This window comes from Pezoporus flaviventris, unplaced genomic scaffold (assembly GCF_033815535.1).
Source record: "Pezoporus flaviventris isolate CSIRO_AGI_PZ_B2104156 unplaced genomic scaffold, CSIRO_AGI_Pfla_v1 ptg000031l, whole genome shotgun sequence".
In the NCBI taxonomy this organism is placed as follows: domain Eukaryota; kingdom Metazoa; phylum Chordata; class Aves; order Psittaciformes; family Psittacidae; genus Pezoporus; species Pezoporus flaviventris.
The window spans coordinates 12,419,056-12,439,036 of NW_026892579.1; the positions used below are offsets into that span (position 1 = coordinate 12,419,056).

The 19,981-nt window shown below is 36.9% G+C and overlaps 1 protein-coding gene across 3 annotated transcripts in view; it reads left to right on the top strand.

Annotated features, from left to right (window-relative positions):
* The window catches only part of ASCC3 (activating signal cointegrator 1 complex subunit 3), a 270,580-nt gene extending 251,621 nt beyond the window's left edge, over window positions 1–18,959 (top strand). For all 3 annotated transcript variants that reach the window (XM_061460216.1, XM_061460218.1, XM_061460217.1), the window contains 5 exons: window positions 9,399–9,550; window positions 10,061–10,211; window positions 15,950–16,156; window positions 18,078–18,253; window positions 18,351–18,959. In XM_061460216.1, the coding sequence (XP_061316200.1) occupies window positions 9,399–9,550; window positions 10,061–10,211; window positions 15,950–16,156; window positions 18,078–18,253; window positions 18,351–18,498 (834 nt within the window). In that variant the 3' untranslated portion in view covers window positions 18,499–18,959. The remainder of the gene's footprint in view (window positions 1–9,398; window positions 9,551–10,060; window positions 10,212–15,949; window positions 16,157–18,077; window positions 18,254–18,350) is intronic.
* Window positions 18,960–19,981: the final 1,022 nt, after the last annotated feature.

The window sequence follows — 19,981 nt, forward strand, 5'->3', positions numbered from 1 at the left end:
ATCTGCCATGACCTCCTGTGTGACCTTGGCCAAGTCATTTATTTTTTATTTGCCTCTGTTACCTTCAATACAATTACAGTAGACTGCATATTCTCTTCAAGCCTAGCACTCTATCTCCATTGTTTTTTACTGAGAGACGATAGAGGTATCAGTAAGATGGTGCTTCTTTACTTCTTGCAGAAGAATATCAAAGAATAAAAATTCTAATTAAATGATTTGTCTAATAATTTTTAGACTACAAGAATTATTGTGAAGACAATACCCCACTTTTTTTCCTATCTCTGATTTAAGAATGTGAATTAGACTAAATCTAATCTCTTTTTTACTTCTTTTGTCAAGCCTTATATTTTGTGACTGTGTATTCAGCAGGCAGTTCTTACTCTGCTGTTCTAAGACCATCGCCTATATTTGCATTAATTGAAATGGATAATTGAAGCAGTAATACTGTCAGTCTCGGATTCAGCAGGGCAGTCTCTTCTCGGAAATAATGTGACAGTTGCTGGCTTTGCATTAGGATTGGCCACAAGCCTCCACTTGTAGTATAATCGTTGAAAAAATATTTTAATATTGCCAGGAGCAGGACTGCCATGGAGCTCAGCCTTAACCTTGGCGAAGTGTTTACCTATGGATGTGTTAAACGCCTCTCAATAGGGTAGCTGTGCACTGAGAGAAGATGGACATGAAGCCAGATTCCAAACTGCAAAATAAAGACTAGTTTGCAGAGGAAGCATGCGCATCCCTGAAATGAGGAAGCCTTGTAACGCTGTCACTGATGGCCTGCCTTTCCCCATCATGTTACTCCTCCGGAGAATCTAATTTTGACAGGAAAGAATAAACTCTATGGGTTAAGCACTGCATTTCCTTAGCTGCACAATAATGTGTGTAACACCATGTTACCCGTTCTAAAACAGCTGAAGTGAATTAGTTGTTTCTGGTCATTTAAATTGCAGGTTTTGCTACAGTTTTGCTTCTGAGAATCATCTTTGTGGTACATGTTCAGAGTCATCAAATACTACACAAAAACATGCTAACCAATCCAGCTGTCTTTTAAGAGCTAGCTTCTGTACGAAATGCTCGTTCTACTAAACTGCAGGCTTTTGTGACTGATGGTGGGAGCTGTAGCTACTGCTCCTCACACAAAAGGCACTGTCTGGCCATATCAGCACAGCTACAAACAGCACAGGTGCTCAAGCTGCAGTTCCAGGACTAAAAGAACAAGAATGTCCCTCAGCTCTGGACTTTGCACCCTGCCTAAGCCTCATCAGTTCATAACAGCCACTAAAACTACCGACCTGGGAGCCGTGTCACTTGGATTGTTTTCCTGCCGTGAGGAAATGGAGAAGTTCTTAAAGGTCCTAAGTGTATTTTAAGCTCACATGCTGCCTATTGTTAGTCCAGGAGTGCTGCTCACTTGCTGCAAAGTGGTGGGAGTTACAAGAAGGGCCTCTTCTACAGTTGTGTGCGTAAGATTTGTCCAGAAGTGCCCCAGGGCAAGAGATAATTGCTTTGTTTAGAGGTGCATCAGTAACTATAAATAAATGGGCAACTTTGCAGAAGGAAGGGAAGAGAATCAAATTAACTTGAGAATGCAGCAGATTATTCAGAAACAAGTGAAGAGCAGAGGCCATATCTCTTGAGCTACTACACACATTCTTTGTGTATGTGATAATATTCCAGTGATAGCACCATGTTTGCAATTTGACTTAAATATTGGCTGCTTTCATGGTTAGATGGCTGTTATTCCACAGGAGGGTGGAAATAATAGAATAATCAAAAAACTTGTAACACAGATACTGGAAATTAATGCTCATTTTTAGATACTAAGCAACAACGGAGAGCTTTGTTGGGAAAGTACCTGGACAACTTGGGGTGCAACTACTTGTTTCCAGCTTGTGGTTTATAGGTATATATGGGGGAGAAGGGGTAGTCACCTTTGTGGCAGTGGTGGTGGGGTCTTTGGTTGCTGTGGATAATTGGTGAACTGGTATATGGAAGCATCTTGGTGGCAGTTTAATGGTGAGTTGATGCTCCTTATATATAATCCTTTCCCCACCCATGGCGAAACTTTTCCCAGTTGGAGCTGGAGGAAATGAGTAATGCTTAACCCATTTGTGTGATCAATTCACTTAAGCAGCTACTGTGAAATGTTAATCACAACTTTAATTTGTACTGCATTAGCATTTTGATTAACTTGTAGGCTTGCTAGCACACTTGAAGCACTTTTACTCATAGTTACAGCTCGGAAATGACTTTTTGATTAATTAAGTTTGTTAGACAGCAGCTGAGCTTCCTGAATGCTAACCTTATGGGGCTAAAAGTTCAGGAGAAAGTTACTGGGAATAACTGTTGCTGTTGAAAAGGATTCTTGTAAATGCACTCAAAAATTTTTTATTATTGACAAAATATTACATTACTGCTTTGAAACTGACTTTAAACTCTAAAGAGGGCAGATTTATTATGAGAAATATGCTGTATATTTTTCATGAGTTTGGTAGATTTTTGTAAGATTTGGAACAAATGCCATCTTGAAGACTAACATCCTCAGTTAGGATACTGATTTCTTGCCAAGAGATTTTTATCAAAAACATTGTATTTACAGTTCACTAACATAGTAGAGAATATCAATTTTTCAGTTAATAATTTGAAAATAAATTGGATATTGGGACTCAGCAAGTTCTGAACGTGTTGGGTTGTGCCCTACCAAGTTTACATTGTTGGCATCACATGCCATAGCTGTTCTTACCTCTGTAATACTATAAAAAAAAAAAAAATAAGAACCCAAGGGTTGCACTCCATTAAATGCAGACAGTAAGTGATTTGTCCTTTCCCTGGTTCTGATCATACTAATAATGTTACTATGGAGGCTAAAGGATGAACACAGGGATAGATAGGAATCTTGCAAAGCAGCTAGGAAGGTCATAATTTGCATACATCAGTGAGACCTTTATGATGATGGGAGAATGAGGAATCAGTCTCTCATAGGGGGTAGCAGAGCATATGGAAAAGGAAGCTGAAAATGCTTGTAAAAAAAGTGAAGGGAAGGGGGACACAGAGGGCAGTATAAAAGGAGTGCCTTCTAAATAGGCTTAATTACATCTTACTCACTATATCTCTTGATAAAGTGCAAGGGGGGTGGGGGGAGTGTGCTCTGGAGGCTGAAATGATACCCCTGTATAAGTCTGATTTAATTGATTCTTTCCCATCAATTAAAAATTCAATTCAAAGGATCAGTGCAAAAAGATCAATCAAAAAAAAGGATTCCTCCCCTCCCCAAGTTAATACATTTCTAAAATGTGATTTTGGTCTAGATCTCTGCAGCGCAAAGGATCTGTAGATACCTGGTTTACTGATACATAACATACAAAACTCAGGGACCTTAAAACCTTCTGTAAGACTTCTTCAATTGAATTCTAGCTTTTCAAGTAAGTTGTTTCTGGGGTAAGTGAAGCATCATAATCATGATTTATATAAAAACATGAAGCCTCTAGTACATGGTATGCTTTAACATCTGGAAAAATATTTTGCTTATATTAGTGTGATCTCAAGTCACGTGGATCATAATATTACATATTGGAAGGCTTCCTACTTTTGAAGCATGTGCAAAAAAGATTTATTATTGTAAATTCATAGTTTTCAGCAAAAGTAATACACTTTTGCATATTATTATCTATAAATATTTGTCATATAAACTCTGTAGTCCTAAACACCTGTGATTAGGCACCATTCAAAGGATTTTAATGAATCTGTGGATTTAAAGTCATATTTCTAACTGAAGTCTAGTCCTAGACAGCAGAACTTACACTAACATGAAGCGAAGACACAAGTGGGGGTATTTTGATTATTTGATGTTGGAATACTGTACACAATAAATTCAGGTACAAAAATAAGTAACTATTTTTATAAATAAACCTAAATATTTAAACTGTTTAAATAATTGTAAATAACTATTTTTGTTAAAAAACCTAACTGGCGTTAACTGCTCTTTGATATAACTGTGCAGTAATATTTGAAGCATTTTAGTCTTACACCATTTATTTCTGTTTCACTAAGGTGAATGTCATTTCACATGGAAGGCTGATCATTAGTGTGCCAACCTTCAACTTCATAAAGGTGCTCAAGAAAGTGCCATAGTCTGTGAAGCACTAATAAAAAGGATAAAATTAATCTTTTAAGAATGGATACATTTGAGCCGTGTAAATCACCCTGAGTACTCCTGAAGTTTCAGTCCCCATCCACCAAGTCATTACCACCAATGACATCACTGCAGGCAGTCGACCTTTAGCTGAGTAATCACAGAAGTAATTGACAGTTGCAATGACATTTCTTAGATTACCTTAGTCTCCTTAGCTACCCTCTGCATTCAGAGCAGTTATCATTGTTCATTTAACTCATTGCCACTTTCCTTAAATAACATTTAGCCACAAAATATTGACATTTATATTTACAATGTTTACATTTATATTTACAGTATTTAATTAAAAGTACTTAGTATAACCAGAGTTATATTACAGGTGACTTCAAACAGAACAAATTACTCCAAGTAGTATTGCAGTTTCTGTTAATAAGATGCAGGCCGTTTCATTTTAACACTCCAGTAACTTATTTTAAAGAAAAAAAACATTTTAAGTCATTTGAGTGGATCAGAAATTCTGCTAGTTGTTGACTCTCTGTTCCCCTGTTTAACCAGCCATACAAGAGTGATCCAGAATATTTGGCTTTCAAATGAAGGATGTGAAAGTAATACCAAAAACTGTTAAAACTAATCAGAATATTTCAGTTGCCAGACAAATTTCCTAAATGGGAAGTGGGGGTGGGAGAGTGGGGTAGATATGTTCATTATGGAGTAGTTTAGTATCTGTTATTTTGAGCACATATTCAGAGTGCTTAAAAACAACAGAGAAAAGCAATGTTTTACTATCAGTGTGTGTTGCTATCGATGAGTTTGCCACACTCACCTCTCCTATGTGCTGCCTTTGTCTTTGCTTCCCCTCAAGCTAGGGAATTATAAGCCATAATTTAAATTCCAAGCATCAGTAGTAATTTTGGCTAAAAAGAGACACTTTTAAATCTCAGCTTCATGTTGGACCAGAAAGGTACAATTTGATCAGTTTAACTAATTCAGTACTGAAGGATAACCAACCACTGCTCCTGAAAATATGATGAAAACCTGATAATAGGCACTGAGGGTTTCGTATTATTGCACAGAATAATATGAAATGGAATGAAGAAAGGAATAGCAAGACTTTGATCCAAACATTTTGACATTCACTTCTGAATACCAACAACATTTAATTTTTTGCCATACCTGACAGTTACTGAGCATCAGCATTTTGTCCTACCCCTGCCATGGTTTATAGCTTGTTGGTTACCCATGTTGGTACAAGACAAGCTATTTTTGATAGCAACAGACAAAATGTTAAAGGACATGTCACTAATTGGTATTATTAATTTGTTGTTGTCCAAGTATGACACTTGAAAGGCTTTTAAAAGCTAATGCCTGATTCTTTCATTAAAACCCACCTCAGTATAGGCCTCTGCTTTTATTCTGCTAAGTGCATGAAGAGGCCCGTATAAGATGATGGAAAACATAATTTTCATTGTAAGAAGCAATACTTCCTTTGACTCCATCTATTTATCCCATCTTTTCTACTTTAGTTTAAAAAGTGGTGGGCTTAGGACTTTTTGGTTTGCTTGGGTTTTTTTTGTGGGTTCTTGTTTTACTTATCAATTTACAAAAAAAAATTGTATTTTTTTTCTGTAAGTAAAAGCATCTTTAGAATTTGTTGGTTTACTTGTTGCACTCGCTGCCCTCTTATTTTTTTTCTGTGATGAAATTATCTTGTGTTGGCACGAAATTCTGAGGCGAGAAAGGCAGATAACCAATTAGTGCCATTTCTCAGTTAAGAATAATATTCTTAATCAGTTTCAATCTTACAGCTATAAGATATTTAGAAACTACTTACTTCTTTGCCAAGCAGGAGTTAAAGTTAAGAAGCCACAAATTTCTAGAAAATTATTCTGGTTTGTACTTAAAAGCAACAGCAACAGACCAAACAAGTAGCAGCTGGATAAGCGAGAGAAACTAAATGTTATTCATTGGATATTGTAAATTTTAAATACTTCTTTTTTTCCTTTGTCTCTTATATATTTTTTTTCATGTAGTTCCTACATTTTTTATAGCTAATTTTGAGACTGGGGAATTGCTCAATTTGTTACCTTGAGTATTTATAGAAATTTCAATAACCGTTTGAGTATCAAGCATCTGTGTTTTACACTTAGAGGAAAATTAAAGTGCAGGTTTCCAAGGCAGCAGATGAAACAAGCCAACTTTACCATTGTTCTGACTTTTTCACAATGTCACTGTCTTGGATTTCACATCCAGATAGAGATGCTGTGAATAAATTCTATGGGTGAAGAAGCAGAAAATAAGGAGGAAAAGAGGATTTGCCATGTGGATTCATTATAACAATGTGGAACATAGTATCTCACACACACAGGCTTTCCTTACTCCCTACGGGATATCTATCTGTAGGCCTCTATCAATTTCCAGGAGATTTTCTATGTGAAAGGATCCTCCAGTTAATTTCAGTGTATAGCTTGTTTTAGATTTATCTTTCTCTTACGTCTTCTCTCTTCCTTTCCCCTTTTCAAACCTCTGTTTAAAAGGGTGGGGGTAGGGGAATAGATTTAAAAAAAAAAAAAAAAAAAGAAAGTAAACAATGAAAACAGTGTTACGTGTGTATCCTCACAAGCATTTTATGAAAATACCACTGCTTCATGCTGACTAAAACCACAGCTTACTGTATTCTTCTCGCTCCTTGTGGAAAAGAACAGGGTATCTCTGCAGCCATTATTCTTCATGTATATACAGCACTCTCACTGAGGAGCATGATGTTTCAGGCTATGTCAGAAAAGCAGAAAGGAAATAATGATGGAGTGAATAAGAGAGATGTACTATATTGTCTCAGCAACATGGACTGTACCATATATGTAAGTTTCAATATGTTTTAAAACGTGGAAGCAGGCAAAGAGCGACTTGCCCTGTAAGTTTAAAGGACAGACTTCACTCTGGTACATGCTGAGAATAATTCCCTCTTTATCTGACTAAAACTCGTGTGAACCAACACATAAATCCACAGGCTATGAAGCGGCTCCTTTCAAATGTGATTTCTAACATAATTTTATTTTCTATTCAATACAATAATCATACCTGGAAGTGACCTTGGCAAGCTGAGTGAGAAGACAGAAAACCATCAGTGTTGTGCTGTGAGGTCCTATTTCTAGGGTCATTAGGAATGTTATTAGTGTGTTTCAGGGTGCTGTGGCTCTTCCTTCAAAAATGACAAGTGCAATGTTTAATCTACATCTTTATTACCTGAAAGGCACTTTATCCACAATTCATGAGAAATGAGACAACATCAATGTAATACAGGGTAATGCTTTAAATAGTTTTCTAAGTGTCACTGATCTTATCACACCGACCTGGAATAAAACCTGTTGAAATTGCATTGTAAACTGCTAAAATAAACTGCGTGACTGGCCAGGACTGAAACTAAATTGTGTCTTTAAACTCAGTATTTCTCCAGAATCAGTGTAATTTAATTGAAATAGCTCTGCGTGTGTAAACACCTCCTTTGTTTAAAGAAGATTTCACTGTTTAGTTTGCCTTAAGTAAATGCTGCCTTTTGTTTGTAAAACATTTGATTAAATGTGAAGACTTACATAGACAGCTTCTCCTCATTACACTAGTGGCTGGAAAATAAGTTAAAATGATGCAGGTATCTGCTGTCTAAGGAATTACCAAACAATATCATTTGTCTTTAAAAGAAAAACCATGAAAACCTCTTACGTCTAGTTCTAAAATCAAACTACAACTCTCCTAATACCAAGAAGATGGTATTTAAAGTGCTGAAACTGTTCAATATACCAGACTCTCATTTCTTTCTTAAAAGAATGTTTTGTAGTATTTTAATCAAACTCCACATTTCCTACTTGGCAAACCACTTTTAAATACATGACTTTCTACTAAATTAGAGTGTTGTAAAATTAAGACCCACACATAATTGTTAACATAATGGTATGAAACAAGACAACCACAACAGTGGTATTAAGCAAGACAACTAACATATTAATAGCATAATTTTCTTCACTAGCTGAAATGCTTCTATAAATCATAATAATTGTATTAACATAGGATGAAAAGTATACTGTATATTCAAATAAGTGCATTTACTATTAAAACAGAATGTTGAAACTAAAAGCTCATCTTTGTTCCTTTCTCCTTTGGAAGAACTCTTACATTCTTTTTCAGACAAACCAAACAGAATTTAAGTCAAGTCAGGAAAAAAAGCAGGTATAACAGTTTTTTCATGTCAGTAGGGCCACTCACAGTGCACAATCCATAATGAATTTTGCAGATTTGGCTCTTTATGCTAGTGATATTTAGAATGTCCTTTTTACTTGTATTCTCAAAAGCGTAGCAAGTAGAAAAGGAGCAGAAGCGAGATATGGAAGGCAAGATGATCGTTAACACTTTAAAGTGTGAGATATTGCTGTATAAGGGATTTTTGCTTGCATGGGTTTTTAATGTACTTTGGGAAAGCTTTTCCAATTCAGGATAGAGAGGAAAGGAGAGACAGCCAAGCATCCATCACTCTCAAGACTGTCAACTGTTTACAATGCAAAGGATGAAATCCATGGTTTTCCTGACTGCTGTTACTCACCCTATGTAGACTATTAGCTATTTTGTCATTTTTCTTCAAGATTTCAAGTTAGGTGTCAGTGTTGAACAAAACCTAAAAAGTGCTCATTAAGCTAAATTTTAGTGGTTTTATCCAGTCTGATGCAAGAGATATTTTTAAGTCCTGAAGTTAAAATGGGAAAAATAACTGCTACTGGTGACATTTGTATTAATTTTTGAACAAATGCAAATATGTTGCTGTTGTTGTTCTTAAATAATTCAAAGATTTTTGAATAATTTTGCAATTCTGGCAAAGCTCTCCTGTCAAAATATAAACCGATACTGCAGTTAATTTTAACCTCTTCCTTTCCAATAAAATTCGAGATTTATTCCTTTCATTCTGAGTTGGATTATGTAAGAGAGAGATTATTTGTAAGGAAAAGATCCCACTTTCTGCTCTCACCCCAACAGCATGGTGTAAATTACTTTCTGAAGGGTAAAAGTTGATGATGATGACACAGTATTTAGTCCATCTTTTTTCAAGGTTAATCCAAAAGTTGCCAACTGACACCAGTAGAGGTTGAAGTAAATTCCTGTGTTGAAGGCCTAGAAATTCCTGTGCATTAAATATTAAATAAATGCTCTTACTTGTATGAACCAGGTACACAATTATCCTTTCATTCTCTTATTTGTATTTTATGTCTTTTTCTTTCGTTAGGCAATGTTGGATGTTGCAGCACACCATGGCTGGTTGGTGACTGCTCTGAATATAACCAATCTGGTGCAGATGGTGGTTCAGGGTAGATGGATACACAACTCTTCCCTGCTTACTTTGCCCAATATAGAGCTACAACACCTCTACCTTTTTCGGTATGTAATACTTCTAAGCATTCCTAAGTTTGCAGTCTCATTCTACTACTGACTGCTGATTGTGTTTGAATGTCACTGTTGTGCCTGAGAATGTTCGTTAATGCACCAGAAGCAGAACTTGTTCTTTCATGGTGGTGCTTTCCCAAATGGAGTTTCTATTTCTCTTTTCAATATTCATTGATTAATTAACCCCCACAGATTATTTTGAGAATCATGATTCCAGACAAATCAACAAGAGATCACTGGAAGGGTTCCAAGTATGAATAAATCTAACCCTGTATATTAATTATCTCTTTATTTTAATCCACTAAAAATATATTAGTATCCATCCTAGTATCAGAGGTAATGCTAAGCTCTATAGATGCCTAGATGGGTGCAGTAATTAATGCTACTGAAAAATAAATGAGCAGCATTTAATAACAGAAACTAGTATCAATTTTTACCACCAAAACAACTGAAAACAAATGTTTGCATTCCCTCCCTGGGCATATGTTCTGCTGTCTCCATCAGGAAGTGGAGCCAAGGCAAAAGGAAGAGCGTGCGTGGAGGTTACCAAGGACCTATTGAGTGTCTTCCTGAACTAATGGCTGCCTGTGAAGGAAAAGAGCATGTTTTTGCTTCCATTGTGGATGGTGAATTGCAAACAGCCCACATTTCACAGGTAATACTCTCTATCTGTGGTCATTATCAATGTGACTGGAAAGGAAGAGTGGTTGGGAAAAGAAATACTCTCCCCTTCAGCAAATATCATAGGACGTTCCATATAAAGTGCAGCACATTTGTTGCTTTAATTTCAAGGTACTGGCTAGCTTTACAAAGGTTCTTCTCTGTCTGTTTTCTTAATATTATTCTCACTTCTTTCCTGCTAACCAGTAACAGAGCCTGGTTTATGGCTGATAGTACCACATCTCTTTGCTCTAAGGATGCTTCTCTAGGTCATTCAATCTGCTGAATGTTATCCATCTTTCCATAGCCAGGTGTGTACTAGGAATACATGCATTGCAAATGCCACCATAGCTTTTTTCTGAAGTGGTCTGTCAAACACTGTTTTTTCCCAAGAACACCCTTAGTAGAAGATCCAGCACTCATTTTCTGCTTGAAAGAGAAAAAAGGAGATGAAAATTTCACACTTCACAGAGGGAAGAAAAAAATACTATTCCAAAATGTTGAGGCTGCTAGAGTCTCATTTTCAGTTTGATTTTAAAGTCGTTCCCGGCAAAGGACAGCAATAGTCCATAGACAGCTAATCCCATTGATTTAAAATAAATGTACGAAAGATGAAAACTTAAAAAGCTATACTTCAAATGGTTTTTATTTGTATATTTTAAAGGACAGCAATATGTCCAGTGTTTGTTCAGCTTCAGTTAAACCTTTCAGTGGTATGCAAACAAGAAGAAAAGTACTTAAATGTCTATAACAGACATCTGCATTTGTAACTAAATTAACATCAAAATTTTGAATTAAGAAAATGTATTGACATCAAAAAAAGGCTTCCTTTAACAACAGATTTTTAACATAATACAAATTGATTGCAGTCCAACTTTTGGATGTGATAAAAAATTAGAACATTGTTATAATTAGTTCAGGGAGAACTCAGAAGTAAACTTACTTAATTTATTTGCATAAATTGCCATTCCGTTATCTTTAAAAGCAAATGCAAATTGGCTCTGTCTGATATGATGATGGTTATTTGGCTCAAAAGTGCTTCAATTTGCGTAGCAATCTGCTGTCGTCTCTGCAGTGAGGCGATCCCAGGTAACATACAAATCCTGAATTATTCCAGAAATTAGTATGTTTAAAGCATCAATTTAAGTGCTAATTGCAGTAGTAATGAGAAAAAGCAGTACTACTGTGAGATTTGCATCTACTGCCCCATCAGTATGCCTGGAACGGCTGCTGACTGGCAGAGGATTTGGCTGCTAATTAAATAATTGTATGCATGGCAGTGTTCTCGTCTGATTCAATAGATGAAGATTAATCCTCAGATAAATATGTTTGGCTGGTATTGAAATGTCTTAGCAGTTTCTTCAAAAATAGCTTGTGTGTATGTGATGTATATGTTCACACTGTGAATGACTCTATGCCTCTATATATCTGTGTTTGTAAATACAGATGCATATAAGAGGGGAAAACATAATATCTTAGCAGCATAGAAGGAGAAAGTTTCATTTCCATGAGTTGGGAATGGCCATATTGGGTATAGCAAAGCCATGACTGTATTATGCGGGTCATAGCAAATGTGAAACCTTTATACCAGTGTTTTATATTCTTTAAGGTTTGGGGGGGGTGGGGACAGGTTAGAAGAAAGAAAGAATAAAATAAAAAAAAAAACTATTGTAATACTTTGCACAGAATTAAACTTCATACTGAGTTTTTCTGTTGAGTGTTTTCCTACATAAAGGCTTTCAATGAGCACGTAGACAGGGGCCAACAAAGGGAAAAAATTATTCAGTAAAGAATGCATCTTTATTATATGTTTTTTTTTCTGTAAAGAAATAATATAAGATTACGGAATTTAAGCCTAATGTTCTGACACCAGACATGAAAAAAGTCAAATAAAATGGTAAGTATACACTACTAAATTGCCAAAACCATTCTTTTCCTAACAAAAGTTCTGCTTCTTACAGTGTATATATATATATATATATATATATATATATATATATACCTTAAGCCTGTTACCGGCATGAAACTGGAAAAAAAAACCAGCTTGAGCTTTACATATAAATTTGAGGCAGACAGAAAAAGGAAGAAATTTTACATTGGGAAAGAAGAAAATGTCTTTTAAGCAGATTGATAATTTTTAAATAGCAGCTCTTGAAGCTGCTCATGGACTTGGAATATTAGTCTAAATCCTGGGGAGATAGATTATTGGCAAAAATGCTAATGACATTACTAAAAGTTCATGAAGAACTTCTCATGTGATTATGATTTTTATCTATGGGTTTGGTAGGTAAATATATATGTAGTATAAATGTACATGCACACATTGGGCATGTTGATATACGTAAAAGGAGATAGTGTATGCTTGTGTCATCCTATACAAAAAAAATAAATAAATAAATACAGTAAAATTGTCGAGAAATTACTAAGTAATGTTGGAGCCTGAGTTTAATTTTCCAAAAGTTAGCTAACATCCTAAACCTCATTGGAAGTCAGCAGGGCTTTAAAGCTGACAGCCTAAATTCAAAAACTATTTAGACTGTGAGTCTGATTTTTGGCCTAAACTCCGTGTTTGTTTCAGTGATTCATTCTGACTCATATTTCTTTAACAAATCTCAGTTTCCAAGTCACTTAGGCATTAGGCACTAGGCACCTCGTAAAATACTAAGCTGGTGCTTATATTATTGAAAGAGAAAAAAGAAACCTCAGGACTGAATAAAATTATATATTATCCATGCTCTAGTATCAGCTGCTTTTACTCTGGAAGTACCTGTGTTCCTATAACCTTCTTTTTCATTTTCAGCTGCTACTACTTGACTTTCTTCCTCAATAAAAATATCATCACTATGAATGATGACAAAAAGGCAGCCTGACATCCATACTGTAGCAATGATCAAGCAGTACTAACTTTGCCTTTAATTTTCAAATACACAAGGCCTGGAGAATCACAGAATTGGTGAGGTTGGAAAAGACCTTCAAGATAATCAAGTCCAACTGTTAATGACCAATTCAAATATTACAACTACCTTTTGTCCATTTAGAAAGTCACTCAGACTTGCTTTGTGTGCCCTGTAAAAGCTACATGAGAACATGACAACCTTTGACAAATTGGGGGTTGATACAATTGGGGTTGTATGGTATAAACCAGACCAAGCCATAGTCTTCAACAGAGAGACAGGTGACACCACCAAAGGATTGAATACATTATGACATCTGCTGAAACTAAACTTTATTCTACCATAATTGTAACAGGCCTTGTCCTCTGAGGTAGTGCACATAACAGGTTTTCAGGTAGATGATATCTAAAGTGTTACTGAAGGTACGATCATTGAGTTGGCATGTATTAAGGTGCCTCCACTGAACACAGCAGAAGGACACTGCTTTGGTGCACGGAGAGCCTCAAGCAGCAGGTCTGTACAGTTCCTCAAGTCAGCTTCATCTTTAAAACCTTTACATCAAGCATAAAATCATTTGCCAGTTAAGGTGTTACTGCTCAAGTTGTTTCATCCAGTGTGATGTGCTGGAGGTGATTTTAGTAGCGTCTTCTGTGTTAAATGTAACGAAATCCTGGCAACAACTAATTAATTAAGAATGCCTGCAGTGTTTTTTCTTCTTTTTCTTCTTCAAGGTGCTGCCATTTTTAACCCTGTTCAGAGCTGGAACAAAGAGGAGTATCTTTTCCCTTAACGTTCTAGCTGTTTATTTTCTGTTACAGTTTTCCCATCCTTTCTGCACTAAGAGCATCAGTGCAATTCATTCCTCGTTATCCCTTGCTTTACACTGCAGCTCCTGGGTGCTCACAGGTGGCCCTCCCCACTTTCACCATTGAACAGACACAGCTGCTCATGCAGCACAGAAGTCAGAAGAGAGAGAGAGATTAAGGTTTAGCCTAAATCAGATTTCTCATTTAGTTCAGCCAGGCTCTGGTAACGTTTAATCCAACGTAAGTCTGTGCTGCAGCTGAAATGGGCAGTCCTGCCCCCCCCTTGTGCCATTTTCACCTCTCCTGACCCGGCTCATTGCAGAGCTGCACAAATGCCGTGGCTGATTCAGGCGAGGAGGTGGGAACAAGCATCAGGGGATGAGAAGGGGAGGGGTCGTGTCAGCCCTCTCTCCGACAGTCAAAATGGCCTATAGCCAATTGGTGACGCGATGCTTGTGCCAGCAGGGAGGGAGGCTGGACCACTTCTTTCAGTGTCATTGAAAGTCCATGCTTATTCAGAGTACTCACAGGATTAGCGAATATGCTTCCACAGTCAGCTTTAAACTGGCCTAAAATCATGCTGTCTGTTGTCACCAGAATGGTTAGCAAGCTGATCCATCTAGCTGCACAATCACAGCATGGCAGTACCAAGGTATCAGGGATGAGAGGGGAACAGCTAGCTGGTGGGGAGGGTGTCATAAAGAGGGATGGCAGCAGATAGTCAAACCAATACATGAAAAATAAAATATACTTTAGTCCTTTTCCAGATAAAACATTTCTGTTCTATGCAGTATTGCCCATGCAGCTATGCTGACTCTCCTCCTTCCCACAAGTTCCCATTTTGGTATCTGCTGGCTCTACCAGGATCAATGTTCTTCTTTCCTTCTTCTCTTTCCCACCCTCTAGCTTTTCATGTGCTGTTTGAAAACACAAATGAAGTGCTGGTTCCTGTTTTGTTTTGGGGGTGGAGGGGAAGGAGGGCAGGGCAGAGGGTGGTTCTCATTCTTTTAGGTTTTTTTTCTTCCATTGCCAGTCTCATCAGTCTTTTTCAGGCCACAAATCACTGCCTTCATTCCACAATGGATTTTTCCGTTTCTTCTTCCTACAGATTTCATTGAGGGAATATGATGATTTTCTTTTTAGCAAATGAAAGCTGTGTTACTCCCTTCCATTTTTGTCACAGCTTCTTAGAGCTGCTTTTCCTTGTCTGATGGAGACCAAAAAGAGAGATCCATAGGGCTGCTTTTTTCAGGGTGCCTCTTTAAGACTGAGGAGAGTGTCATGTTCAGCTACACGCATTGTAAGCCTTTAACAACAGTTCTCTGTACAAGGATGAGAGAAAATTGAGGGGCTGTTGCAGTTCACAGAGACCTAAGGCTCCTCAGGAGGACTGTAAGAAGGAAAGTTTGTGAAGAGCAATGCAAGAAAACCTTAAAAAAAAAAAAGTTAGGTATAACTTTTGGATATGTGGTTGAACTTTTGGTTAATTATCTGAACTGATCCCCTGAACTCTCTGAGGTTTGCCCATTGCTAATTAGCACTGCAGTGACTTGTTCTGTATGGATTATGTTATGAAAGTTTAATTTAAAACTTAATTATACTAGTTTTTAAGTGGCTTATAGGGAAAAAATTGCTTTAATCGGGAGTGGTAAGGATTTTTTCCTGTGTTCAGACGTCAGTAATACTAGTGGGGCATGTGTAATGTGCTTGAGGAGTTTCACGTTTGCTTTATTTGCTTGGATTAAAGTAGAATAAGAGGTTAATAAAAAGTGTTTTAAGCCTGTGACTGAGAGTTGTACAATTCTGTATGATAGTCTAATATAGAGAATCAGAATAGTTTGGGTCAGCAGGGACCTTCAAAGGTCATCTAGTCCAACACCCCTGCAAATGAGCAGGGACATCTTCAAGTAGATCATAATAAAATATTATTAATGTAGAATAAATACATAGACTGCACATTGAATTGTTATTGTTACAGTGACAATGATTGTCTAGATTGTCTTGTAATCCCCAGAGATCTGTTTTTTCCACAGGCTTGGAATTTCCTGTGCCGTTTGCCAATTCTAAACGTCAGCCTGAGCATTAAGGGCTGCTGGGATGACCCAGCTCAACCACAGAACGAAGTGCCTGTTCCTTCTTTGACAACAGACACAAGAGATGACAAAAGATGGATCAAATTGCATGCTGATCAAGAGTATGTGCTCCAAATAAATCTGCAGAGAACCCAGATGGGGTATCAGGTACATGAATTTATCATTTCCTTCCCAAAAGCACAAGTCTCCAATAACCCATTTATGTTATCAATAATGCTTTATACGGCATAACAGGGAGGTTTAAGGTTTAAATCTTATGTAAATTATGAACACTTTCAAAGCGTTTTCTGGGTTAGCAATGAAGCAAGTGGTTTTTCAGGTTGCAATAGGATAGGAAATAGACCCTTAAGGTAAAATCCTAGGCCAATTCAAGCCAAAGAAAAAACTCATTCTTTTTTACAAACCAGAAACTCATAATTTCTTTGGGTAATTTCTGTAAGCAGTGACAGTAGAGATGATAACTTCACAGGCAGCATTTTAGTACTCGCCAGCCCCTCTCCCCCTCATACGCTTGCATATCCTGCTTCCCCAAGCCAGTGTATAAGCTTCCCTATTACATCCCCATGTACTTCCAAATTGCATACCAGGCCCTGTCTGTAAATGTGTTCCTACTCATAACACATCCTCAGGCCTTTACTGAGGATATTTTCTTCATATTTTACACATGAAGCTTTTTTGAACAGCTCCTACAACAACTTCTACATGCAGTTCTTCTCCTGGCCTAAGCTGAAGCACATCCCACTTCCTCTGTGGCTGGTCACCTCACTGGGCCCAGCATGTGCCCAGCCAGAAGCATCAGCGGCAGGTTCCCAGCTGCTCTGCCCCTCACAGCAGTAACTCCCTATACCCATTATGACCATGCCTCCTCCCTTCAACTTGGGCACTGCCATCACTGTAGCTATCACTGACTCATAGACTTACAGGTTTTGTTATTTGCATACCATGAGTGGTATGGACTGCGATGATTATAATATTGCTAATTAATTTTTCTAATATTTCAAACAACTGAAAATGACAATTACCAGCATTTTTAAGGTTCAAAGAAGAGTTCAAGATACAGGCAGAGAACAGTTTTGATGTTAGTTGTGAGACTCTTACAATAACTTCATTTTGATAAAAATAGTAACAGAGATATGTTATGTTCTGTTGTAAATCCTGGAGTTAATTTACATTAGTTAAATAATTATATTTTAAAAGTACTCTTCTTTCCCAAAAGATGACTTGTCCTGACTGCAGCAGGTTCACCATAGCTTTGAGGGAAGACTTTATCATTTGTAGGAAGAAAAGGGATCAAAGCTCCTCCATAAGTCATTCCATTTGCTGTGCAAGTTAGTGACAGAGACTCTTCCTAACCAGAAGCCACAGAAAAGAAGGAAGCAGGAGCATTTCACGAGTGATCACTGTTTTATAAACCTCTCCTGGAATTTGATCCCTCTTTTGTAAAAAAAACAGCTGGATCAAACTGTTTCTTTTTCTTCTTTTCCATTGCTTCTGTGATGCTTTTTCTTCTGTATAAATCTTCAGTAAAACCTTTTCATCTACAGAACACCAAATGAATACTGATAGGGTGTGCATTATTACATCTTCAGCTTGCAGAAGTAAAGTCACTGTCTTAAAGAATCACTGAGATAATCTTTCATTTTGCTATATCAACCTCAAATAAAGACTCCAAGTGCTGGTTTTGTATTTATATTAATCTTGAACAATACTGTTTAGCTTTATTTAAAGACACTAACATTTACAATTAACCCTTCTGCAGAGAATAGTATTTGGAATATATTAGATAAAACTACAAAAAGGGAGCAGTATTTCCATTCAAGTTTTAACAGCTTACAAAATAAGTCGAATAGTATCTCGATTCTGGTTTTTTCTCTGGACTGTGATTTTATTTTATTTATTTATTTTTAAATAATTAAAAAAAATCTGGAAATAAATATCTTAGTCTGCCTAAATTAGAGTCTTACATAACAATTCACGGCCATGTGGCTTTGAGGTATTTTTTATTCAAAGAATGGCATTGTGGAATGGTGATTTCTGCTTCTACTAAGTTATTTCTTTTCCCCAACAGGGAAAGCAGGACAGTAAAGCAGTGGCTCCTCGATTCCCCAAAGTTAAAGATGAAGGATGGTTTTTGATATTAGGAGAAGTCGATAAAAAAGAACTTATTGCCCTGAAAAGAACTGGATATGTCAGAAATCGAAATACTGTTTCTGTTGCTTTTTATACACCAGAAACCCCTGGAAAGTATGACAAATTTACCAAATAAGTTTCCTTACTTACTATCTTTTCCAACTAGACAAGACCTAATTTCTAAACTAATGATTCTGCTTTTATATTTTAGGTGTATCTACACATTGTATCTCATGAGTGACAGTTACTTGGGCATGGACCAACAGTATGATATTTACCTGAACATTATACCAGCTAGTACATCAGCACAAGTCACTACAGAGGTGTCTGATACTCTGAGTCACCTGGCTCTGGAGTAAGGTGATCTGAAAGGCCCATCCAAAGGACTGGTCTTCCAGTCAGACATCCGGTCATTCTGGACATGCAAAAATGTGTTTGCCTTAGTAGAACCAACTTCAAACCTCAAGACAACTAGGAAATTCAAATTGACTACTGTATTGACTCTGGTAGCACAGAGTTAGCCACAGTGGCCTTATTCCTTTATGAAGAGTTGTCTTTTGTTTCATCTTTCTCCTCTCAGAAGTCATATTGTTGATTCAATTTTGACACATCAAAATAAAAGACTAAAAGATATTGTAATTTGTGCAAATTTAGGGCTAAAATCTTCATTTTGAGAAGTGTCCTGTAGCCTATGTATTGATGTAGCTTAAGTAGACAGGTTTTTAAATCTGTAGGGAAAAAGACAAAATTTGATCTAAGAACTGCTGAAAACAGACAGATGTGTTATATTTCATGTTTAATAAAAATATGACCATAAGAATGTTTTGCATTAGATTTTTCAGTGTAAAGCATGAGATTATATAGTAACAAAATCCTCCTCTTACACATACTACATTTTGAAGGTGATAATCTAAACAAAGAATTTCATAAAATTATATTATAGGTTCAGTAAATCTGGTTCTAAAGGCATCCTAAATAGTATAACATATTTCTCGTATAGCAATGATGCAATTTATATGGATCATAATTAAAGCTCACCTTTTACAGGCATGTACACAACATAATATATATATACACACATCATACATGTATATTACGTGTTTGCAACTTATGTAGTGGTTTTCCCTGAATTTCGGATGACTAAGGCATACAACATTGGGTGTATTGTTCTAGGGTTCAGTCCTAACATGGGCAACTACATTCTTTAAATAAGGGAGAGTGACACTCCAGAAATGGGGTTTACGTTACATCACTGAGACAGCTTGATGAGCACAGAAGAGTTCTGCCAGACGATAGGCAGTTGTCCAAGAGATGTGCAGCTTGATGTGATAGTACTATGAGAGCACCTCCATCTGCAAGACCCAAATCTGAAGGAAGAAAGTAGCAGCATCTATCTTCTGCACAACACAGCAATAATCATGCTGATCTACACATCCTGCAGTCAGTCCTTGTCTCAGCCTTAAGGAAATTCAAGATGCCAAGCAAGTACTTGGAGGCAGTGTACTACAAAAGCATCATGTATCTTCATTCATATAGACTAGACCTTAAACTGAATATTAATATTTTAACTTGTTCAGTTTTACCTTTAGCTGCTAAGCATTACACCAGATGAAAGAATACAGCTCATTGCCTCTGGATCTGCCACCAGACATCACTGAGAAGAGCCTGGCTTTGTCCTTGTTGACGTCTTCCCTTCAGATATTTATACACATTGATGAGATTCCCCCTGAGCTTTCACTTCTCCAGGCTGAACAGTAACAGCTCTCTCAGCCTTTCCTCATGCAAGACATGCTCCAGTTCCCTCATCATGTTCTTTGTGGCTCTTTGCTGGGTTTTCCAGTG